Genomic DNA, 26,018 nt, shown 5'->3' with positions numbered 1-26,018 from the left:
GGTAGAGAGGAGGAGAGGGGGAGAAGAAGAGGGGGAGATGGGTAGAGAGGAGGAGAGGGGGAGAAGAAGAGAGGGGGAGATGGGTAGAGAGGAGGAGAGGGGGAGAAGAAGAGAGGGGGAGATGGGTAGAGAGGAGAAGAAGAAGAGAGGGTGAGATGGGTAGAGAGGAGAAGAGGGGGAGATGGGTAGAGAGGAGGAGAGGGGGAGAAGAAGAGAGGGGGAGATGGGTAGAGAGGAGAATAAGAGAGGGGGAGATGGGTAGAGAGGAGGAGAGGGGGAGAAGAAGAGAGGGTGAGATGGGTAGAGAGGAGAAGAAGAGAGGGGGAGATGGGTAGAGAGGAGAAGAGGGGGAGAAGAAGAGAGGGGGAGATGGGTAGAGAGGAGGAGAGGGGGAGAAGAAGAGAGGGTGAGATGGGTAGAGAGGAGAAGAGGGGGAGAAGAAGAGAGGGGGAGATGGGTAGAGAGGAGAAGAGGGGGAGAAGAAGAGAGGGGGAGATGGGTAGAGAGGAGGAGAGGGGGAGAAGAAGAGAGGGGGAGATGGGTAGAGAGGAGGAGAGGGGGAGAAGAAGAGAGGGGGAGATGGGTAGAGAGGAGGAGAAAGGTAGATGGGGAGAGGGAGAAAAAGAGAAGGTAGTCGTCTGTCTGTTACCTCATATTCCAGCTCCTCTCGATCCATCTCCTGCTGCATGCCCTCCAGGAAATCATTGGGGTCAAAGTACTCGTGCCCAGGGGAATGCCTATGAAAGTAATTCAACACAATAAAGATAGTTTTATAGGAAATAGACCGACCTCCAGAAACTAATAACACTGTTGTTCTTACAGATTACAAGGCTTGTCATTATTAATCTGTTACTACAGTGTTTCAGTTAGATCTTATTCCATTGCTAAATTTGAAATGACTTGAGAATGGAAAACAACTGCCCACATTATTCTGTAAGAGTGGAATTTTAAATCTAGTTTTAAGAAGTGTCTTTGGCCTGAGGTTAATCAGAAATTAAAATGTTATATTTTTAATTTGACTAAAATCAATTAAAATAATCATGATTGACCATTAAAGAGCAGCTGTTCCTACCGATAATGTGTTACACACATAGACTGTGAGCTCGGGGCCACGCATAGACTCTGAGCTCTGGGCCACGCGTAGACTGTGAGCTCCGGGCCACGCATAGACTGAGCTCCGGGTCACGCATAGACTGTGAGTTTGGGCCACAGCTCCGGGCCACGCATAGACTGTGAGCTCCGGGCCAGACATAGTCTGTGAGCTCCGGGCCACACATAGTCTGTGAGCTCCGGGCCACACATAGTCTGTGAGCTCCGGGCCACACATAGACTGTGAGCTCCGGGTCACACATAGACTGTGAGCTCCGGGCCACACATAGACTGTGAGCTCCGGGCCACACATAGACTGTGAGCTCCGGGCCACACATAGACTGTGAGCTCCGGGCCACACATAGACTGTGAGCTCCGGGCCACACATAGACTGTGAGCTCCGGGCCACACAGACTATGAGCTCCGGGCCACACATAGACTGTGAGCTCCGGGCCACACATAGACTGTGAGCTCCGGGCCACACATAGACTGTGAGCTCCGGGCCACACATAGACTGTGAGCTCCGGGCCACACATAGACTGTGAGCTCCGGGCCACACATAGACTGTGAGCTCCGGGCCACACATAGACTGTGAGCTCCGGGCCACACATAGACTGTGAGCTCCGGGCCACACATAGACTGTGAGCTCCGGGCCACACATAGACTGTGAGCTCCGGGCCACACATAGACTGTGAGCTCCGGGCCACACATAGACTGTGCGCTCCGGGCCACACATAGACTGTGCGCTCCGGGCCACACATAGACTGTGCGCTCCGGGCCACACATAGACTGTGCGCTCCTGGCCACACATAGACTGTGCGCTCCGGGCCACACATAGACTGTGCGCTCCGGGCCACACATACACTGTGAGCTCCGGGTCACACATACACTGTGCGCTCCGGGCCACACATAGACTGTGCGCTCCGGGTCACACATAGACTGTGAGCTCCGGGTCACACATAGACTGTGAGCTCCGGGTCACACATAGACTGTGAGCTCCGGGCCACACATAGACTGTGAGCTCCGGGCCACACATAGACTGTGAGCTCCGGGCCACACATAGACTGTGAGCTCCGGGCCACACATAGACTGTGAGCTCCGGGTCACACATAGACTGTGAGCTCCGGGCCACACATAGACTGTGAGCTCCGGGCCACACATAGACTGTGAGCTCCGGGCCACACACAGACTGTGAGCTCCTGGTCACACAGACTGTGAGCTCCGGGCCACATACAGACTGTGCGCTCCGGGCCACACACAGACTGTGCGCTCCGGGCCACACACAGACTGTGAGCTCCGGGCCACATATAGACTGTGAGCTCCGGGCCACATATAGACTGTGAGCTCCGGGCCAGATACAGACTGTGAGCTCCGGGCCACACATAGACTGTGAGCTCCGGGCCACACATAGACTGTGAGCTCCGGGCCACACATAGACTGTGAGCTCCGGGCCACACATAGACTGTGAGCTCCGGGCCACACATAGACTGTGAGCTCCGGGCCACACATAGACTGTGAGCTCCGGGCCACACATAGACTGTGAGCTCCGGGCCACACATAGACTTTGAGCTCCGGGTCACACATAGACTGTGAGCTCCGGGCCACACATAGACTGTGAGTTCCGGGCCACACATAGACTGTGAGCTCCGGGCCACACACAGACTGTGAGCTCCTGGTCACACAGACTGTGAGCTCCGGGCCACATACAGACTGTGCGCTCCGGGCCACACACAGACTGTGCGCTCCGGGCCACACACAGACTGTGAGCTCCGGGCCACATATAGACTGTGAGCTCCGGGCCACATATAGACTGTGAGCTCCGGGCCAGATACAGACTGTGAGCTCCGGGCCACACATAGACTGTGAGCTCCGGGCCACACATAGACTGTGAGCTCCGGGCCACACATAGACTGTGAGCTCCGGGCCACACATAGACTGTGAGCTCCGGGCCACATATAGACTGTGCGCTCCGGGCCACACACAGACTGTGCGCTCCGGGCCACACATAGACTGTGAGCTCCGGGCCACATATAGACTGTGAGCTCTGTGCCACAGCTCCGGGCCACACATAGACTGTGAGCTCTGGGCCACAGCTCCGGGCCACACATAGACTGTGAGCTCCGGGCCAGATACAGACTGTGAGCTCCGGGCCAGATACAGACTGTGCGCTCCGGGCCACACATAGACTGTGCGCTCCGGGCCACACATAGACTGTGCGCTCCGGGCCACACATAGACTGTGCGCTCCGGGCCACACATAGACTGTGCGCTCCGGCCCACACATAGACTGTGAGCTCCGGGCCACACATAGACTGTGAGCTCCGGGCCACACATAGACTGTGAGCTCCGGGTCACACATAGACTGTGAGCTCCGGGCCACACATAGACTGTGAGTTCCGGGCCACACATAGACTGTGAGCTCCTGGTCACACAGACTGTGAGCTCCGGGCCACATACAGACTGTGCGCTCCGGGCCACACACAGACTGTGCGCTCCGGGCCACACACAGACTGTGAGCTCCGGGCCACATATAGACTGTGAGCTCCGGGCCACATATAGACTGTGAGCTCCGGGCCACACATAGACTGTGAGCTCCGGGCCACACATAGACTGTGAGCTCCGGGTCACACATAGACTGTGAGCTCCGGGCCACACACAGACTGTGAGCTCCTGGTCACACAGACTGTGAGCTCCGGGCCACATACAGACTGTGCGCTCCGGGCCACACACAGACTGTGCGCTCCGGGCCACACACAGACTGTGAGCTCCGGGCCACATATAGACTGTGAGCTCCGGGCCACATATAGACTGTGAGCTCCGGGCCAGATACAGACTGTGAGCTCCGGGCCACACATAGACTGTGAGCTCCGGGCCACACATAGACTGTGAGCTCCGGGCCACACATAGACTGTGAGCTCCGGGCCACACATAGACTGTGAGCTCCGGGCCACATATAGACTGTGCGCTCCGGGCCACACACAGACTGTGCGCTCCGGGCCACACACAGACTGTGCGCTCCGGGCCACACATAGACTGTGAGCTCCGGGCCACACATAGACTGTGAGCTCCGGGCCACATATAGACTGTGAGCTCCGGGCCAGATACAGACTGTGAGCTACGGGCCACACATAGACTGTGAGCTCCGGGCCACACATAGACTGTGAGCTCCGGGCCACACATAGACTGTGAGCTCCGGGCCACACATAGACTGTGAGCTCCGGGCCACACATAGACTGTGAGCTCCGGGCCACACATAGACTGTGAGCTCCGGGCCACATATAGACTGTGCGCTCCGGGCCACACATAGACTGTGAGCTCCGGGCCACATATAGACTGTGAGCTCCGGGCCACATATAGACTGTGAGCTCTGTGCCACAGCTCCGGGCCACACATAGACTGTGAGCTCTGGGCCACAGCTCCGGGCCACACATAGACTGTGAGCTCCGGGCCAGATACAGACTGTGAGCTCCGGGCCAGATACAGACTGTGCGCTCCGGGCCACACATAGACTGTGCGCTCCGGGCCACACATAGACTGTGCGCTCCGGGCCACACATAGACTGTGCGCTCCGGGCCACACATAGACTGTGCGCTCCGGCCCACACATAGACTGTGAGCTCCGGGCCACACATAGACTGTGAGCTCCGGGCCACACATAGACTGTGAGCTCCGGGCCACATATAGACTGTGAGCTCCGGGCCAGATACAGACTGTGAGCTCCGGGCCACACATAGACTGTGAGCTCCGGGCCACACATAGACTGTGAGCTCCGGGCCACACATAGACTGTGAGCTCCGGGCCACACATAGACTGTGAGCTCCGGGCCACACATAGACTGTGAGCTCCGGGCCACACATAGACTGTGAGCTCCGGGCCACATATAGACTGTGCGCTCCGGGCCACACATAGACTGTGAGCTCCGGGCCACACATAGACTGTGAGCTCCGGGCCACATATAGACTGTGCGCTCCGGGCCACACATAGACTGTGAGCTCCGGGCCACATATAGACTGTGAGCTCCGGGCCACATATAGACTGTGAGCTCTGTGCCACAGCTCCGGGCCACACATAGACTGTGAGCTCTGGGCCACAGCTCCGGGCCACACATAGACTGTGAGCTCCGGGCCACATATAGACTGTGAGCTCCGGGCCACATATAGACTGTGAGCTCTGTGCCACAGCTCCGGGCCACACATAGACTGTGAGCTCTGGGCCACAGCTCCGGGCCACACATAGACTGTGAGCTCCGGGCCAGATACAGACTGTGAGCTCCGGGCCAGATACAGACTGGGCGCTCCGGGCCACACATAGACTGTGAGCTCCGGGCCACACATAGATTGTGCGCTCCGGGCCACACATAGACTGTGCGCTCCGGGCCACACATAGACTGTGCGCTCCGGCCCACACATAGACTGTGAGCTCCGGGCCACACATAGACTGTGAGCTCCGGGCCACACATAGACTGTGAGCTCCGGGCCACACATAGACTGTGAGCTCCGGGCCACACATAGACTGTGAGCTCCGGGCCACACATAGACTGTGAGCTCCGGGCCACACATAGACTGTGAGCTCCGGGCCACACATAGACTGTGAGCTCCGGGCCACACATAGACTGTGAGCTCCGGGCCACACATAGACTGTGAGCTCCGGGCCACACATAGACTGTGAGCTCCGGGCCACACATAGACTGTGAGCTCTGTGCCACACATAGACTGTGAGCTCTGTGCCACACATAGACTGTGAGCTCTGGGCCACACAGCTAGTGGACGACAGACAGGTAGTAATTCAATATGCTAACACAAATTAACAAGGCCATCTTCATTTAAGCATGTGTCCCAGGACCTGATATCTCACTAAGTGACAGCTGTAACATTCACATGAACTTCAGTTAGAAGGTTCTGTTTTAATGAACTGGCAAAGTGACACTGTATCCAAATATTTTTCCTGAGCCTGAGCCTTTTCTTTACTGACTGGGTAAGTTTTCAACAACATTATTTTGCCTATCAAGTCCTTTTCCAATCATTGACCATGAATGGACAAAAAAAATAAGGAAAGGAATCATCTTGTCTTTTAACCCCGTCCCTCCCCTTAACTCTAACCCAGCCGATAGGACAGTGTACTGTAACTCACTCCTCAGGCATGAGGTACTGCTCCAACACAGCCACGGTGGGGGCGGTGGCAGGTAGCTTGGTGAGGGCCATGATGGCCACGACGGGGGCGGTGGCAGGTAGCTTGGTGAGGGCCATGATGTGTTGAAAGGTGATGTCTGTCTGTGTGCTGATGTCTACCACCTGGGTGTCTGAGGCAGGGATGGAGGGTTTGGGGCGGGGGGCCCGGCGAAGCACCTGGACCATGATGGGCTCCTTGGCCGTGCGGAAGACCTCCACTGCCTGGTCATGGGTGGCCTTGGACAGGTCCTTCCCATTCACCTGCACACACAGATGAGACAGGATATGGTTAACTATAGAAGAACAGCGTTAGGTGTCTGGATTTGACTTTGAAAAGTATTTATTTTTCAGTGGCTATATGACAGTTTGCTTGTACACAGCACACTGTTGTAACACACACACACACACACACACACACACACACACACACACACACACACACACACACACACACACACACACACAGAGTAAATGAGGGGATGAGACGTACTTAAATCACACTATTAATCTCTCTCTATTGCTTCCCCCATCTCTCATGTTCACAAGCTGGGGTTTATTGTAAGTAGATGGATACAATACATCCCCAAGATGATACAAAATCCCTCATGCTACATAAGCCCTGATATCATCATATTGTAGAAGATTACACCATTAGATCACTGGATGAGTGTGTCTGTGGATTTCCACAAAAATCCAGGAGGAGAGTATTCCAGTTTGACAGTTGTGTGTGATAATGTATTACTGCCTCAGTCTGTTTGACAGGGTCACAGCATGACCAAGCAGAATAGGACGTTAATTAGGACTGAGCCCCTCTTTAATTAATCAAGAAGAAGAACCTGACCTCCACTCAGAGATTAGCTGCTATGCCAGGCTGCTGCAGTATGTTAACCTGGGGAGATTATTTTGAGCAGCAGGCCGGACTGCAGTGTCACACAGAAGAAGCTAGTTAAACCTCTTAGCGCTAGGGGTCAGATTATTATATATTTTTTTTAAATAACGTACCCAACGTAAACGGACATTTTCTCTGGCCCAGATCGTAGAATATGCATATAATTTACAGATTAGGATAGAAAACACTCCAAAGTTTCCAAAACTGTCAAAATATTGTCTGTGAGAAAAAGAATACTAATTCTGCAAGCGAAATCCTGAGAAAAAGTAACCCGGAAGTGATATTTAAAAAAATATATATATTTGTTTCCTGGCCTGTCTAACCTCCATTTAAAGGGGTATCAACCAGATTCTTTTTCCAATGGCTTCCTCAGGCTGTGACCAGGCTTTAGACATAGTTTCAGGCTTTATTTTGAAAAATTAGCGAGATGTTTCAAAAGAGGTCAGGTGTCCTCTGAATATTTCCTGCGCGCACGGGAGGAGCTCACCATTTTCCTTTTCTCTCTTAATGAATAGGTTATGCTCCGGTTTAAATATTATCGATTATGTTTGTTAAAGACAACCTGAGGTTTGATTATAAAAAACATTTTAAATGTTTCTACGACCATTTCGGATACTTTTTGGGATTTGTCGAACGGAACACAGCTTTTGTTTTCTCAAAATAATGCGCAACCCAAATGGTGTTTTTTTTGTGATAAAAGTAATATTTATCGAACAAAAATAAGATTTGTTGTGTAACTGGGAGTCTCGTGAGTGGAAACGTCCGAAGATTATCTAAGGTAAGCGATTAATTTTATTGCTTTTCACACTTTCGTGACCATGCTAATTTGGGGCTAGCTGATGTAGCATTGAAAGCTACACTCACAAAAGCTTGGATTTCTTTCGCTGTAAAATATATTTTCAGAATCTGACACCATAGGTGGATTAACAACAAGCTAAACTGTGTTTTTGTATATTTCACTTGTGATTGCATGATTATAAATATTTTTAGGAATATTTTTGAATTTGGCGCCCTGCAATTCAGCGGTTGTTAGGAAAGTGAACCCGTATTCGGTATCCGTAGATCAGAGAAGTTAAATTGGGATGAGCCACTAAAGTCAATCCCCTCAGCCTTCTCAATCCTTATAATGAAGAGGATGTGTCATTGTATCTCATTAGGGATTTACCGTTTGTTATACATGCATTGTTTAGGTTGTTACATAATAGTCAAAACAGTATAGGACAATATTATTTCATTAAAACGTGTAGTTTTTACGTGACAAAACATGACAAAGAAAGAACACTGAGAACTGTGTAGCCTACATGTTCACCAGAGCAAAAATCCTAGACCAAACCCTAACCCCCAAACAGAACAGACAAAACAACAAGACAGGAGTGAACTTCATTAAGATGTCAGGAAGAGAAGACAGCACCACACGAGATGGGCTGTCCTCCTGCTAGCAGTGCTGCACGGCACCCTGGGTCAGCAGCTTGCCTCTCTTCTCGGCTTATCAGGCCTCTCCCAGAACCTTCGTCAGTTCCACTCTCAAATTCCGCAGCATTTGGAATTTGTTTGCTTGTGATTCCTGGACGTGTGAGAGCTTTGATAGGATCTGAGGCCGGGGGCTCTTCTCATTTCAGAGGCTGGCCACGCTCTCCTCTCCCCCTGCCTGCTCTCCACAAACACAGGCCAGGGCCAAGATAGCCCACTGTGGGCTCACTGAGAAGACTGATGTCCAGGTGTATAACTCTGGAGCTCATTAGACATGTTCTCTCTCTCTGGATTCATTTTCTGAAAAGCGTGGAATTGGTTGATACGGTTACTGTTTCCTCTTGCCATATTTGTCTCATTCTAATTCACAGCAGAAGTTTCAGGGTTAACTGGGATGCTGTAGAACAGGGACAGCAGCAATGTCAACCCTGTCCCTGTGACTTAATTATGGCATGTGTGCCATCCTGGATTCTGATTCCAGTCTGGCTGTGCTTGTATCTAATACCTATTATAATAGCCCCAATTCCAAGTATTTTGGAGAATTTGCCAACTTTCTATGGTAAATTGCCAAGTGCTTTGTGGTAATACTTGTATCTTAGAATGTGCTCCATGCTAAGACATCACCACAGAGCACTGAGCTGTGAGTGTGTGTGTGTGTGTGTGTGTGTAAGGAGGAGGAGGGGACATTGTGCACTTCAACTTTGAAGCGGTTATGTGCTCACTAATAACCAGAGAGGATTAACGCTAATCCCAGCCTAGAGGATAATTGTATCATCTCAAATGAGTTCAATTTCCACTTCTCCAACGTCACAATTTGGCCAAAAGTAATAACTTCCATTTACATTTTGCATTTAATAATTGAGAGAAAATGGAATGAGAAGAGATGTGCTGAATCATTACGAAATTGAAATAATAAAAAAATATTAATGTGAGGACGAGTGCTGAGAGGCTTTGGAGACGTTTGGCAAACACACATAGGCTATAAACAAAAAAGTAAAAACAAAGTTCCGCTGTCTCTCTCTGTTCATTTCTCTGGGTTAGCAGAGTCTTGTCTGTGTGGCCGTCCCTTTCTCAGACAGGCCCGTTTGCCCTGTAATCCCAGTTGTCCTTGAAGGCAGTGACCCGGAGACAAAGCCAGGCCCCTCCAGGAGAGCTGGAGCATTCCGCGTCCCACGGCCTCCATTTACCACCACCCTCACCGCTGACATGGCACGGCCTAGTGCAGTGCCCTAATAAAAGACCCACAGCACTTCCAAACATTATGCACAGCTCGCTATAGCGCCGTTCTAGCGAAATCACATACCTTTTAACCCTTTATCTTCAAAGAGTCAAAGCATTCACATTTGTTTGTCGGGAATAAATCTGGGAATACTCTTTAAACTGTAATGAACAGCAGTTAATTACTTTTTATCAGTAGAAAAAAATCCACCTACTTCAAAAATGTTTTCACCTGCAAAGTTAACATTAGCATTATGCCAAGCACTAGAATCTGTGTTCTGTTGACAGAAAGCAGCAAAGAGTGACATGTAGAATGACTGTGTAAACCTTTCATACAGCCCTCCTTCAGTGAAGGGTCTCGTAAATCCAATGTAATGACAAGAGGGCAGTGAGCTCAGCTCTGCTCCCTGTTCAAAGAATACCAATGAGGTCTGAATCATATGCCATGTGTATTTCTGACTGTCCAGACACTAAGGGTCATTCCTTTGTTATTCACACCCCGTTTTCTTCCATTTCGACATCACATCAGATCACTGGTTCAGACTCTAGAGGGGATTGTCTCCTTTCGAAAGCCTCATAATAATACACCATTTGAAAGGAGTCCGAGATGGCATGAAACAGCAGACTAAATGTTCTGAATTTTATCATTGGCCATAAAATGAGCTGAATGTTGGACCTCAGACATGTGATAGAGATGTCTGTCTCTGTCTCGTCCTGGAGGTAATGAGGAACACAAATTAACAGCCCAGCCACCCTCCCTTAACCTTACTCACCCCCAAATAACCATGGAATGCAAAAAAAATCCAGATTGAGACTTTAGCATGAAGGCAGCAGGTGTGTGTGTAGTGTGTGTGTGTGTGTGTGTGAGTGTGCGTATATCAGCCTCTCCCTGATTGCTGACCTGCTGCCAAATAGGCATATCTGTCAATTTGTGAGAAAAGTAACTTTCATTCTAGCCCAATACTGTAGCTGTGGGCTGCCTTAAGAGAACTCAAATCATGTGGAAGAAACATCAACAGCACCAAGTGGAGGTGTAGAACTTTCTGAGTATTATTGATGAAAATATTATATTGGAAAGGCTTTACGAAAACTACAGATTTGAGCCAAGGCATACAATGCAACATGTTAGACTTATCTCTTATATAGTTGTTCATGCTCCAACTAATCTTTCTTAATTAAAGAAGAGTACATAATTAAAGAACAACTGTTTCTTTTCCTTTAGGCGATGCAGTCAGTGAGGTGAATGGAGTGGAAACGGCCAGGTAAAGAAGTTGCCTTTCAACAGTGGGTAGGCAGGAGAGCCCTGGGAACCTCTGTTTATATAGACACTTGTTCAGAAAGGACCATGAGTGGCGCTCACTTCTCTCTCTAAAGTCTCTCTTTATGGTTCAATACACCTCTTAAGAAAATTCTTCAAAGTCTGAATTTATTTTAACAGAGAGAGGAAGGGCTGACGTGATAGAGAGAGTGGAGGGAGGCTTGACGGCTTAGTTTCAGGGGTCCTATAGCTGCTTGAGTGGCAGTGGAAGTGTTTTCTCAATGTGGGTTAATTCAGTTCCCAACTACAGTTAATCCCTTCTTTTATTTCACGTTTAAAAATGTTCAACAAAAAAGCAGTACGGCTTGGTGAGCTTGTTAATGGTCTCATTCTGAGTGTGTGTGGTTTGTGTGTTTTTTTTTCTTTTGACTGACTGTGGGGAAAGTCTTTCAATTTCTGAGAGTTAAAAACACAGCAGTCTTTATTTACTGCAGCAGGCAGGTTTACAGAGGATTACAGAACAAATAGCGAGAAACTAATTTCGCTAATAAGCACGGCGGGCTGAAAAAGACACTACTGATTACTTTCTCTTAATCTGATATAAGCATGGGATATTCTGTTATCCACAGTAGATCAATAAAATACCCAGAATCACTTCCTTTAGGCATTCTGCTGCCTTCCTCTTAATGAGCTCAACGTAAGGTGCTAATCAAGAAGGGCTTTCCTAGTTTCCCACACTGATGAAACAAGCACCTTTTACTTACAATTTGAACAACGGTTTTAACTGAGATGACTGAGAATTGCTCTGAACCAGGCTGTGCTGTGTGACATTGGTTTACACTGGTCAGGATAGAACATCTGGCCGCGAGGTCGAGTCTGTGTGTTATCCTCATGGATAACATGAGGATGGGAGTGGAGTGTGCTTGCTGGCAGTATACCACAGCAGTCTCCGACTCTGTCTGCCTCTATATGTTGCTGCACAGTGAAGGCAGGAGATGGAGACAAAAGGGGAGCGAGGGATTGACCCAGTGGGGTAGTAATCACTGGCAGAGGGGCTGGGACCCAGGTCTCTGTCACCCTTCACTATCTCCCTCTGCTGGCTCACAGTCACCAGTACCAAGTCCCTGAGCTGCAGCCCAGCAGCAGCAGCAGCAGCAGCACACACAGGCTCATCTCTCCACACACCCCCTGTGAGGACTGACAGCTGATCATATTTTACTCCAGCAGGCAGCATCTCCTGTTAGCTCTACCATAATGTACCCAGGACGGCTTCATCTCAGATGATATAGTAGTACACTCAGAGAAACAGCTGCTGTGTGTGTAACCCATGCCTTCCTCTCTCAATCATCTCAGAAAGCCAGGACACAAACTACAAACACACCCAATCAAAATAAACTTGTCTGTTTAAATGACAGTGACTAATGGCATCAAGCCGTATCCTGCAGGGATCGCAGCAGGGCTACAGGAGCCACCTGGGCATCCTCATCTCCACACAGGGAATTAAAGCTCTGGGTCCCAGGTGGCCCCCACAGTAAAAGGTAGAACAAAAACACACAAGAAATGAAAATAAGAACACGAGGGTCAGTTCCAATACCATACTTACAATGTGCAGGGATACTGGAGTTATAGAGATAGATATGTTTAAGCGTAAGGTGACTAGGCATCAGGATATACACTACTGCTCGCCGAACATCTCATTCCAAAATCATGGGTATCAATATGGCGTTGGTTCCCCCTTTGCTGCTATAACAGCCTCCACTCTTCTGAGAAGGCTTTCCACTAGATGTTGGTACATTGCTGCAAGGACTTGCTTCCAGTCAGCCACAAGAGCATTAGTGAGGTCGGCCACTGATGTTAGGCGATTAGGCCAGGCTTGCAGTCGACATTCCAATTGCTCCCAAAGGTGTTCAATGGGGTTGAGGACAGTGCGTGCAGGCCAGTCAAGTTCTTCCACACCGATCTCGACAAATCATTTCTGCATGGACCTTGTTTTGTGCACGGGGGCATTGTCATGCTGAAACAGGAAAGGGCCTTCCCCAAACTGTTACCACAAAGTCGGAAGCACAGAATCGTCTAGATTGTCATTGTATGCTGTAGCATTAAGATTTCTCTCCACTGGAACTAAGGGGACTAGCCCAAAATATGAAAAACAACCCCAGACCATTATTCCTCCTCCACTAAACTTTACAGTTGGCACTATGCATTGGGGTAGGTAGCGTTCTCTTGGCATCCGACAAACCCAGACTCGTCCATCGGACTGTCAGATAGTGAAGCGTGATTCATCACTCCAGAAAATGCGTTTCCACTGCTCCAGAGTCCAATGGCGGCCACTCCAGCCGATGCTTGGCATTACGCATGGTGATCTTAGGCTTGTGTGGATCTTAGGCTGCACACGGCCATGAAAACCCATTTCATTAAGCTCCCGATGAACAGTTCTTGTGCTGACATTGCTTCCAGAGGCAGGTTGGAACTCGATACGTGTTGCAACCATGGACAGACAATTTTTATGCGCTACTCGCTTCAGTGGTCCCGTTCTGTGGGCTTGTGGCTTGTGGCTGAGCTGTTGTTGTTCCTAGATGTTTCCACTAAACAATAACAGCACTTACAGTTGACCGGGGCAGCTCTAGCAGGGCAGAAACTTGAAGAACTGACTTGTTGGAAAGGTGGCATCCTATGACGGTGCCACGTTTAAAGTCACTGAGCTCTATAGTAAGGCCATTCTACTGCCAATGTTTGTCTATAGAGATTGCATGGCTATGTGCTCAATGTTATACACCTGTCAACAACGGGTGTGGCTGAAACATCTAAATTCACTAATTTGAAGGGGTGCCCACATACTTTTGAGAGTAGCAGCAGCATATATGATGATTGTATGTGTGCATGCATTTTATGTGTGTGTTGGAGTGTCAGTGTGCGTGAGTGTGTAGACTTCTGTGAGTGTGCATACACAGTGACATTTTTTAAATAAATACAAGGGTCAACTCAGATAGTCCGTGTAGGCATTTTGTTAGCTATTTAGCAGTCTTATAGCTTGGGGATAGAAACTGTTCAGGAGCCTGGTGGTGTCAGACTTGATGCACCTGTACCACTTGCCATGCAGAAGCAGAGAGAACAGTCTATGGTTTGGGTGGCTGGAGTCTAACGATTTTCCGGGCCTTCCTTTCACACCGCCTGATATAGAGGCGGATGGCAGGGAGCTTGACCCTAGTGATGTACTTGGTTGTCCTCACCATCCTCTGTAGCGCCATGCGATCGAGAGCGGTGCTGTTGCCATAGCAAGCAGTGATACAGCCAGTCAAGATGCTCTCAATGGTGAAGCTGTAGAACTTTGAAGATCTGAGGGGCCCATGCCAAACTTTTTCAACTTCCTGAGGGGGAAGAGGCGCTGTCAAGGCTTCTTCACGACTGTGCGTGTGGACCATTTAAAGTCCTTAGTGATTTGAACCCTGAGGAACCTTAAGGTCTCGATCCGCTCCACTGCAGCGCAGTTGATGTGGATGGGGGCGTGCTCGCCACCCTGTTTCTTGTAATCCACGATCAGCTCCTTGGTTTTACTGACGTTGAGGGAGAGGTTGTTTTCCCGGCACCACACTACCAGGTCCCTGACCTCCTCCCTGTAGGCTTTCTTAGGCCTGATCACCGGCAATGATATCATCAAAGTTATCAGCAAAGTTGATGATGGTGTTGGAGTCGTGCGTGGCCACACAGTCGTGGATGAACAGGCATTACAGGAGGGGACTAAGCACACACCCCTGTGGGGCCCCTGTGTTGAGGGTCAGCATTGCAAAGGAAGTCCATGATCTAGTTGCAAACGGAGGTGCTCAGTACTAGGGTCCTAAGCTTGGTGACTGGTTTTGAGGGTACAATGATGTTGAACATTGAGCTGTAGTCAATGAACAGCATTCTCATATAGGTATTCCTCTTATCTAGGTGGGTGAGGGCAGTGTGGAGTGCAATTGAGATTGCGTCGTCTATGGATGTGTTGGGGTTGTATGCAAATTGGAGTGAGTCTAGGGTGTCTGGAACGATGGAGTTGATGTGTGCCATAACCAGCCTTTCAAAGCACTTCATGATTACAGATGTGAGTGCTACAGGGCGGTAATCATTGTAGCATGAAGCCTTCGAGTTATTGGGAACAGGAATGATCGTAGTCATCTTAAAACATATGGTGAATACATACTGGGACAAGGAGATGTTGAAAATGACCGTGAATATGCCTGCCAGCTGATCTGCGCGTGCTCTGAGAACGCGCCCTGAAATACCGTCCGGGCCCGCGGCCTTGCCAGTGATCACCCAGTCCTCTGGTTCGGTGGGTGTTATTGTTGATGCATAAAATGTGTTGAATTCGTCTGGTAGAGAGGTATGGTTGGGCAGATCAAGGCTCCGTAATGGACTGTAGTCCCTGCCACAGCCACGGCCGTCGGAGCCTGCATAATATCACCACACTTTATTCCTATATTGTCCTTTTGCTAGTTTTGATGACTCTGCAGAGGTCCTAACGGGACTTGTTGTACTTGTTCCTGTCCTCAGCCGTTGCCTCAGGGTTGTCTGCGATAGCCCTGTGTGCGGTAGCCCTGTCAGTGAGGGGCTCCTGGTGAATAGCAGCTCAGACACATAATGAGGAATAATGACCCTCTAGCAAAATGGCCCCCGCATCTTTGTGTGCTTTAATAAGTGCTTAAACCCCTCTCTCTCTGTTGAGATGGTTTATTCATGACAGTGTATTACAGACAGACACAGGGGACACATTGGGGTATTCTAGGGTAGGCCTAGAATGGTTCTCTCTTAATCATGTCATATCACTACCAACTACATTACCAGTCTCTGGGTTTGTACATAAGGCTCCAATGAAAGAGATGTGTAACCGTAAATGAACAGTTACCATCCACAGTGCAGGAATGAGTTTTGTTTTGAGAAACGAATGCAAACAGAAGTACACAAGCACATTTACTTGATAGCAAGAGGTGAAGCTACCAAACGCATTACAATGATTCTGAATAGTTTATAGGCCTACAATGGGTGATTGTTTTGAACAAGACAATATAAATGTAATAGCTGAGAAGAAAGGTGGCTTGTATTGTTCATCTCTCTGGGTGTTTCTGTCCACATACAGAATCACAGAGTTGAGGAAATATTATGTCCTCATAAAAGGAAGCGTCACACCTGTGTCTGTCTGTCTGTCTTCCCACACTGTAATCTTTGACCCAATATGGGTCCAAATGATGTCAATCTATTTCAGGATACTGCCGGGCCTTTGTGGCAAATGTAATAATCTTCATGTCATTGTTATAACCTCCAGTGTTGTATTTCTATCGGCCTGGTAGAGTGCAGCCAGAGACCACCTCATGTCATTCCAGAGAGTAAATGAAAAATAATGCTTCACAATAACCACTCAGAAAGCAGCAAAACATGACCAACCAGCTACTGTACAAGTACGCCATACTGAGAGTTCAAACTGCTATGATACTGTCTATCAGTTGTTTTTCCATGTCTGACACTATGGGTACATTTACACCTCCTTCTTCGCAGTGTTATAGTGATTGGCAATCAATTCTCTCTCTGTCTTTAGTGCATTGCATAACTTGTTTCAGAGTGTGTTTGTGGTGTCTGTGCTGTTATATCTACATATGGTGTCTGTGATCCTCAGTGCCATCCTCAGGCTTGACGGAGGAACGGGGGACATGGGCTGGTGCGAGGAGGAGCGCTCCCCTGTGGCTGCTTGCCACCTGCTACAGTGTTGAACAGATGTGGAGGCACACCAGGGTGAACCTGCCTGTTATTAAACACAGTGTAGTGGGCTCCTCCAGCCATCCCATCAGCATAGCCTGCTTTGTCTCCCCACTCCGCCTCTGTCAAGCCTCATTACCAGGAGAGGGGGAGAGGGGGAGAGCCATCCTGGAGCTCCAGATGTCATGCTGCTTTAATGACAGGGGTCCTGACAGTGGGTGTCAGAGCCATGTTGGACAAATATTTCATCTCATTCTCTTCTGTCCGGCTGAAGGAAGACATGCTTAAGCGTTTTTGTAACAAGGCCAATTTTCATATACTTTTGATGAATATCAGAATATTTTGAAGTGAAAAATATTGCCAACAAGGGGTCCAATAGTATCTCACAGTTGTCTCAGATCACAAATGCATGGAATCTGTTTGTGCCAATCTCTTTCTTTACTCACAAACCCTCCCTCTATAACGAGCTGTAAAGATGACACAGTCAAGCAGCAGTGAAAACGTTGATGAGGCCAGCTCCCGTCTGGATCGGAGCTTGAATGGGGGGCTTGTGTTGGAGCTCTCATTAAGCCCTGGGTCTTCTATGAAACACAGACAGGCGCCAGGACCATTACAGGCCACTTGTGGAGAGATTAAGAGCCGTCGGTCAGACAGGACTGTCAGACAGTTTCCAGCTCCCTACCTTCACTGCCCTGACAAAAGCAGCAGAGCTTGCATCTCTGCATGGCACTTACCTTTCCAGCTGTGAGGATTGAGCATGGGGTTCAGGCTGTTCTAGGGGTCAAGTTTACATAGAGGGGGGACTGAGACACTCCCTCCCTCCCATACCTAGCCTGCCCTGCTCAAAGCTCTAATTATCTGTACTTCTTCTGCCTTCAGGCTGCCTTTCATGCTGCTTACTAATACTCTTTCCTAAACAGAGGCTTTTCAAAGGGTTTCTTCATTGAAATCAATGTCATAACTGATCTTCACATATTTGGCAGAGTACAGAAGATTTTTTGTTAAGTAGATGGTTTAAAAGACATGACTCAAACATGATCTGTTAAGCCTTTTTTGTAGCATTTAGCTTATTGCGCTCAATTTCAAAAGAGTCAACTGAAGAGGCAAAGAAAATGATTCAACAGGGATTTCTAAACAAACTTTGTTAAAATGTCATTCTTAGTAGAGATGACACTCCCATAAGACCGGAGATTCGTACCCATAACTGACTAGAAGGACAGCAATGCTGTCCCTGTCTGGGAGCAGTAGGTGTGTCTAAACAGTGAGAAAGAGAGAGAGTAGCAGGGAGTGTTGTGGATCAATAAACCCCCACGGAGCTGTGTGTGTGTGTGTGTGTGTGTGTGTGTGTGTGTGTGTGTGTGTGTGTGTGTGTGTGTGTGTAGCATGGTGTGGGCAGTGTTCCAGGCACCCTGATCTAGAGGATCTGTGTGTATTATCAGTAGATGAAACGGGCGTGCTGCCTGATGCCCAATGTATCCCTTCCTAGGTCTCCCTGATACAGACAACACAGACCACCCTGATCTCTGTCTACAACCACAGCTCCAGCCCCATAGGATTCATTTAACAGGCGCGAGGGCAAACACACACACACACACACACACACACACACACACACACACACACACACACACACACACACACACACACACACACACACACACACACACACACACACACACACACACACACACACACACACACACACACACACCCTTTTGAACTCTCCCATAAGGTGGCCACATGGCACTGTCTGGCACATGCCTACCTGAACTTGGGCATGCATGCAGACAGACAGATGCACGCATGCATGCACTCACACACGGAAAGGCCCCGAGGTCTGATCCACGGATTGGAATAATGGAGAGACTGAAGCCATGTGAAGATATATGCTGGCAGTGAAAAGACTGTTTACCCACATCCAACTGACACAGGAGTAGGACAATAAAAGAACCACCGTAAAAATAACCATAATGTTCTGAAAATGAATTATTTTAAAGACACGTTGGCAGATCATTGGAAGCCTGAGACCACCCTCCCTGTCACAGTACAGGTCCTGTTCTAACAGGAAGTGACCTCACCTCAACCCCGGCCTGAGGCACACTCCTCAGGACAGTGAGTGAGTGACCAAAATTAATCTGCACAACACAACACAACAATCCCATGGTTTATAAGCCACCGTCCTGCTGCCACTTACGCAAAAAGCCAGACTGTTTTACAGTGCAACGAAGGTTAATCGAATCGCTAATATTTTCCTTTACTGGTAATGTCACATTGAGATGATGCTTAATCTTTTATCCAGCAGAGTGGCCCGGGGAAACCAAGGCTGACAACATCCTTCTTTATTTATTTTGTTTATCATTCAAGTCAAGGTGCATCAATACAAAAAGATGTATCAAGTTGAAAGGCATGTAAGCATTCTCTGTGTGATCGGGGAGGAAACAAGGGAGGGAGGTTGCTGATGGGCTAGTCTGAGGTTAGCTCCCACTGATGAATAGGGTTTGATGTGAAACACGGAGCAGCCGAGCGGCTTTGTATGCTCTGCCTGGCTCAGTCTGGTCAGGTGGCTCTCCCTCCAGGTAGGAGTAATGGGCAAGACGGAGGGAAGAAGGGAGCCATAAGACAAACAGTAGGACTCCACCAGCTAACAGCCTGCTAACAGCCAGCTAACAGCCAGCTAACAGCCAGCTAACAGCCAGCTAACAGCCTGCCAATCAACAGTAATTGACAGGGAGAATGACAGCCTGGCTGTGGCTGGAGATGGAGAGGAACAAAGGAACTCGCTGCCTCCCTCTAGTACCATCTTCTTGCTGTCATGTTTTTTTGTAGGGGGTTGGTGGGTGAAAACATGAAATGGAGAAGAAGATGGGGTTGTCTGGTCCCATCACATCAGCTGTTTGATTTACCCAAACCCAGAATCCATTTACCATCACACAAACATACCTCTTCCTTACCAGAGTCCTCCAGTCAGGGCAAAACCTTTTAGTCATTTTGAACCAGACCTGCAATGATCAAAGCAGGGTGATTTGCAGACACAATACTGAGACAGGGCCAGGGCTGTCATCTCTCACTAATGGGAACAGAACAGCTTCTTAGGGAACAATAAGGGAAATCCACACAGAGCTTGCTCATTAACTTCACTTAAATAGCCACCATGCAGCCTGCCACACAGCAGCACCCTGCTCACTAAATGGGTATGTAATATGCTGACAACACTCAGCTGGTGCCCTTCAAGGAAGAACAGAGACAAAAACCCAAAGCTAGAAAACATTACTGGGGTTTTGCTCATAAGACTAAACCCCAGTCTGTCAGAGTCAGACACTTGGAGCTAAAGCCTTGTCTGCTGACAGAATCTGTAGTTGTGTTCTTACTAATACATTGGTAGTGCATACCTGCTTTAAGATGAATATCCACTCTTAGCACTTTTTTTTCTATCTAGAACCTAAAAGGGTTCTTCGGCTGTCCCCATAGAAAACCCTTTGAAGAACCATTTTTGGTTCCAGGTAGAACCCTTTTGAGTTTCATGTGGAACCCTTTACACATAGGGTTCTACATGGAACCCAAAATAGTTCTACCTGGAAATAAAAAGGGATCTACCTGGAACCAAAATGGTTCTCTGTTGGGGACAGAAGAACCCTTTTGGAACCCTTTTTTCTACGAGTGTAATAATCGTATTGTATAGTGAAGAAGATAATGAAGAAGTATGTGTACACTAGAGGTAATGGTCATGTTTGATCTGAATAACCCCCTTCTGGCCACAAAGGAAACTACACATCAGTGTATCTTTCCGATCATAAGATAATAAAAAATAAAAAGATAGAGTCAGCAATGAGGGACTATCTACATTTTATAAATGAAGCTATGTTCTCCCTGCCTGACAGAATTAGTACTTTTATTAGGCATAGCAGCAGCAGCAGCAGCAGCAGCAGCAGCAGCAGCTACCGTACACGCTTGTTCCTATTAGGTTCATCTGAGGACAGAGGGGATGTAGACTGACTGGACCTTGAAGAGCCATATGGTTCCCTACTCTACCATTCCCTTTTATTTCTGGTACCCCACTCTACCATTCCCTTTTATTCCTGGTACCCCACTCTACCATTCCCTTTAATTCCTGGTACCCCACTCTACCATTCCCTTTAATTCCTGGTACCCCACTCTACCATTCCCTTTTATTCCTGGTACCCCACTCTACCATTCCCTTTTATTCCTGGTACCCCACTCTACCATTACCTTTTATTCCTGGTACCCCACTCTACCATTCCCTTTTATTCCTGGTACCCCACTCTACCATTCCCTTTAATTATGGTCTTGGTGACCAGAGCACAAGTCCCAGGCTGTACAATGTCCAAGTGATCTTCTTCAACATCGGTATTACAGTATACTGGAACAGAAGTAACTACCTTTCATAAAAAACAGAAATGTGTGCTTGATGGCTAGTATTACATTTATTTTCTGAAGGCTATATCTTCTCCATACAAATCAAGGGTGCTTTTTTCCCCCTCACAGCCTCAGTTTGTCAGGGCATGGACTCTACAAGGTGTCAAAAGCGTTCCACAGGGATGCTGAACCATGTTGACTCCAATACTTCCCACAGATGTGTCAAGTTGGCTGGATGTCCTTTGGGTGGTGGACCATTCTTGACACACAGTAAACTGTTGAGCATGAAAAACCCAGCAGCGTTGCAGTTCTTGACACAAACCAGTGTGCCTGGCACCTATTACCATACCCTGTTCAAAGGCACTTCAATCGTTTGTCTTCCCCATTCACCCTCTGAATGGCACACATACACAATCCATGTCTCAATTGTCTCAAGGCTTAAAAATCCTTCTTGAACCTGTCTCCTCCCCTTCATCTACACTGATTGAAGTGTAGATGACATCAATAAGGGATCATAGCTTTCACCTGGTCAGTCTATGTAATGGAAAGAGAAGGTGTTCTTAATGTTTTGTATACTCATTGTATCTAAACATAGGGACAAGGGATGATTCATTCCTCATTGATAAATTAACCTTGTTCAAAACAACAAACAATTGTTTACATGAATCAAATACCTATACAACACTTCTTGTCTATTATCATAGTGAAACATCTGCAGTCTAAGCACTTTAGTGTTAAACAAATTTTAAACGGAAGTGAACGAGGGGTTAAAGTCAGAAGTGGCTGAGTCGGGAGTCACTTGACAATGAGGTGGGTTATGATCAGCACACACTAACAGACACATTCAGAGAGCTGTCAGCTCTCCCTCAGTCCTCCTTTATCAAGACCTCCTCACCACCGCTCCGTGACCTCGCGCCCAGAGTTCACACGACTGCAACACCAGTGGGGATCCAGCTTGCCAGCCAGGCAGCCACAACAGCACTCTACTACACTACTATACTCCAACCCTGTCACTCAATCTGCCCTAGCCACACTGGCATCAAACCAACAGAGGCCAATGCAAAGAAAAAACACCAAACTACAACACAAAGCCAACACATCTACAACCTCTATAACCACATCAAACTGAATCCCAGCTAGTGAATAAATCAGTACTTACAAGACGTAATGCAAAAGTATGACCTTGAATCACCACATTCAATACATTAACTTTGCAGTAGACAACGAAACATCTGTAGAACCTCTACACTTTGAGTTGACATCAGCAGTGATTCAACAGCCCTGAAAGTTCAGCTGTTCAGAAGAGGGCAGAAGTGGCTTGGTTACATTACCTGACAGACTTCATAGAGTAGTTTGTATTGCTCCTCAGGCTTCTGCAGGGTACAGAGGCTGCATCCCATGGTGGAGGAATCTCACCATACAGTCTTGCTCTCCAGTCAGCCAGGCAAGTTGTCTCTCTCTCTGGGCTGCTGGCTCACATGGAGCTGCTGACCAGGCTGCTCCGTCTCGCAAACTCACCCAGGAAATAGCTGAAAGGATTTACATGAAGGCAGTGCAGCCAGTCATGCACGCGTGTGTGTCTGAGTAGGAGTAAGCACGCTCTACTCTCAGTCTGTCTCTCACTAACTCACTCCCTCCCTCACTCTGAGCCAGCGCCTCTCCTCACCCCATATACACCCCCTCATGCATATTAAGCAGCCGCTCATTGAATAATCATGAGGGACTGCCCCAATACGATGGGGTGAGCTAACTGCAGACTATGCCAGTGGAAGTTTTATTAATTAACAATAATTACGCCTATTGTGCTGGGGACAAAATGAGTGACATGGAGGCTTTTTGTAGTCACTGCAAACAAACATGATTTCCTCTTATGGGAGCAAGGAGATCTTGTCAGTCTTAATTATTCCAGGAATTTCATTTGAATGCTTTAGCATTGTGACAATGAGCCCAGTCCCATGTGCACATAGCCACATAAAGGCATCCATCTCCAATGTCGAATTAGACACAAAGTCCACAGAAATGCTCTATAGCTTTTTCACAAAAGAGATTGACATAAAACAAAAGAGTAGAGGGAATTTTAAATGTTTCATGCCCTGGGTTCAATTTAGGCTTTTTTTCACCATGTCCTTTGTCACATTCTTTCTTAGGAAAAGCCAAACTATTCTTTCTCCTATTGGGTGGGCAGACGGACAAACAAACAAACAAATCAAATGTTTACGCTTCCTAAAACATAGAGGGAAGCTTCAGCCAATGGAGCCACTGATGGTAAGTGACATGCCATTCTCTGCATCCTCGGTGGCGTTGCCACGCTAAGTCAAAGGCTGCCCTTTCCAGCACCTGAGCTGACAATGGCTACGGCTCCAGTATGCCAGACCTGGCATGGGTCTTGGTACCCGCTCCGGTGCCATGCAGCCATCCAAACTGTAATGCCAATTAGGATTAGATAGTGGGGCGTCGGGTGGCCCTGCTTATTTTGATAAGGGGTGGCAGTGCCCTCCCAGAAACAGAGTGCCACTGTCGTACCCCCTCCGCCTCTGCTCCACTCACGCAGTTAGTGACACATCAGTCCGTCAAGGATGATGTCACTTGGCAGTCAGTGATCATCAAGGCCTATGTTGGGGAGCCTATGTTGGGGAGTACACTGGCAAAGGTTAATAACCTATTCAGACTAATTATGTCATGAAATGACGGATTGCGTGATAAGTGCAGGTAGCCTAGCGTTTAAGAGCGTTGGGCCAGTAACTGTAAGGTTGCTGGTTTGAATCCCCAAGCTGTCTGGGTAAAACATTTGTCGATGTGCACTTGAGCAAGGCACTTAACCCAATAAAAGAAGAAAACAATTAAATAGATTTATTTTTCGTCTCTCTGTGTTTCATATTTTTGCATTTTGGCAACATGAAAGAGAGGAGGATGGCATTGATATTTCTCTACAAGTAGAGAAACACACACACACAAACAGAAATCAGTACCATGGACAGACACATGACATTTAGCTTACATTGATTGGACTAAATTGTTTTTGGAATCTTTTAGTTGTCACTCTATTAGACTAAGCAGAGGTGATTTGATGATGTTGAAATGGTCCGGTAATAGTGGAGCCAGCTCCTGTTTTCTTTGCGATTTGCAGTAACTCTCCTGTGTCCGAAATCAATGGTTGTTTAGTAGTCCAAAAATGTCAGAGACATTAACTTGATTGACCATGTTTTCGTAACATGCAATTTGCTTAGTGGACTCCACCGGACAGAGGTTGCTCTCCGGTTTTATGATGAAACAAAGCTGTGGTTAAATTTATTCTGCCACTGTGGCTTCTTATTGTCTCAGCCTTAGGTCTATATATCACGGTGTCAAGGCATATGAACTAACAGGTTATAGATCAAACAACGCAATTATCACAACACATAGGTTGTAATTATGGCTTTTACTTGCTTGGCTTCCCCAGTGAGTTTAATCACACACCGCTACTGGCTCCTACAGGGTCGTCATTCCTGCGTCTGTCAGGTGTGGCGGTTATCACAAAAGGACATTATTTCAGACACTGGTAAACAGTGCCCCAGCCCATATCCCATGTCCTCTCTGCTCTCATTCATAGAGCATGCTTGGTTGTATTCATACCGGTCTACATCACATGGCTGGCTGTGTCCCTGGTGTGATGGCTGGTGTTGATAGTGGTACATGAGCACTGTGCAGGGTGTTTCCGCAGGCCAGATGTTTCCACCAATCCCTATCTGTCTGTCAGCATTGCTTCCCTCATCACTACCTCCCAGGCCTGCTCCACCATGAGCACTGGCATAGCCTAACGTAGCATCCCAGGCCTGCTCCACCATGAGCCCTGGCATAGCCTAACGTAGCCTCCCAGGCCTGCTCCACCATGAGCACTGGCATAGCCTAACGTAGCATCCCAGGCCTGCTCCACCATGAGCCCTGGCATAGCCTAACATAGCATCTCAGGCCTGCTCCACCATGAGCCCTGGCATAGCCTAACGTAGCACCCCAGGCCTGCTCCACCATGAGCCCTGGCATAGCCTAACGTAGCATCCCAGGCCTGCTCCACTATGAGCCCTGGCATACCCTAACGTAGCATCCCAGGCCTGCTCCACTATGAGCCCTGGCATAGCCTAACGCAGCATCCCAGGCCTGCTCCACCATGAGCCCTGGCATAGCCTAACGTAGCATCCCAGGCCTGCTCCACTATGAGCCCTGGCATAGCCTAACGTAGCATCCCAGGCCTGCTCCACTATGAGCCCTGGCATAGCCTAACGCAGCATCCCAGGCCTGCTCCACCATGAGCCCTGGCATAGCCTAACGTAGCATCCCAGGCCTGCTCCACCATGAGCCCTGGCATAGCCTAACGTAGCATCCCAGGCCTGCTCCACCATGAGCCCTGGCATAGCCTAACATAGCATCTCAGGCCTGCTCCACCATGAGCCCTGGCATAGCCTAACATAGCATCTCAGGCCTGCTCCACCATGAGCCCTGGCATAGCCTAACGTAGCATCTCAGGCCTGCTCCACCATGAGCACTGGCATAGCCTAACGTAGAATCCCAGGCCTGCTCCACCATGAGCCCTGGCATAGCCTAACGTAGCATCTCAGGCCTGCTCCACCATGAGCACTGGCATAGCCTAACGTAGAATCCCAGGCCTGCTCCACCATGAGCCCTGGCATAGCCTAACGTAGCATCTCAGGCCTGCTACACCATGAACCATGGCATAGCCTAATGTAGCAGGTGTAGAAAGACACCTGAGTGGAGTTCCCACTTCCCTTTTTCAGAGGAAATGGAAGTTAAGTTGAAAATACCGTATCCATTAACACCGGATGTTAGCATTTT

At 48.3% G+C, this 26,018-nt stretch overlaps 1 protein-coding gene across 2 annotated transcripts in view; it reads right to left on the bottom strand.

The window, feature by feature from the left end:
* Nucleotides 1-26,018, bottom strand: part of LOC139556067 (E3 ubiquitin-protein ligase PDZRN3-B-like) — a 137,340-nt gene that overhangs the window by 12,545 nt on the left and 98,777 nt on the right. The window contains exons 1-3 of one of the 2 annotated variants that reach the window (XM_071369580.1): nucleotides 22,523-22,814; nucleotides 6,218-6,516; nucleotides 650-737 (exon numbers count right to left, since the gene is read on the bottom strand). In XM_071369580.1, coding sequence (XP_071225681.1) covers nucleotides 650-737; nucleotides 6,218-6,516; nucleotides 22,523-22,591 — 456 coding nt within the window. In that variant the 5' untranslated portion in view covers nucleotides 22,592-22,814. Of the gene's footprint in view, nucleotides 1-649; nucleotides 738-6,217; nucleotides 6,517-22,522; nucleotides 22,815-26,018 lie in introns of those variants that run through there. The other variant, XM_071369574.1, reaches the window with a different exon arrangement.

The sequence above is a fragment of the Salvelinus alpinus genome, chromosome 2 (genome assembly GCF_045679555.1).
Source record: "Salvelinus alpinus chromosome 2, SLU_Salpinus.1, whole genome shotgun sequence".
In the NCBI taxonomy this organism is placed as follows: Eukaryota; Metazoa; Chordata; class Actinopteri; order Salmoniformes; family Salmonidae; genus Salvelinus; species Salvelinus alpinus.
Note: the sequence above shows the minus strand (reverse complement) of the source record. Positions and strands in the feature narration are given on the sequence as shown.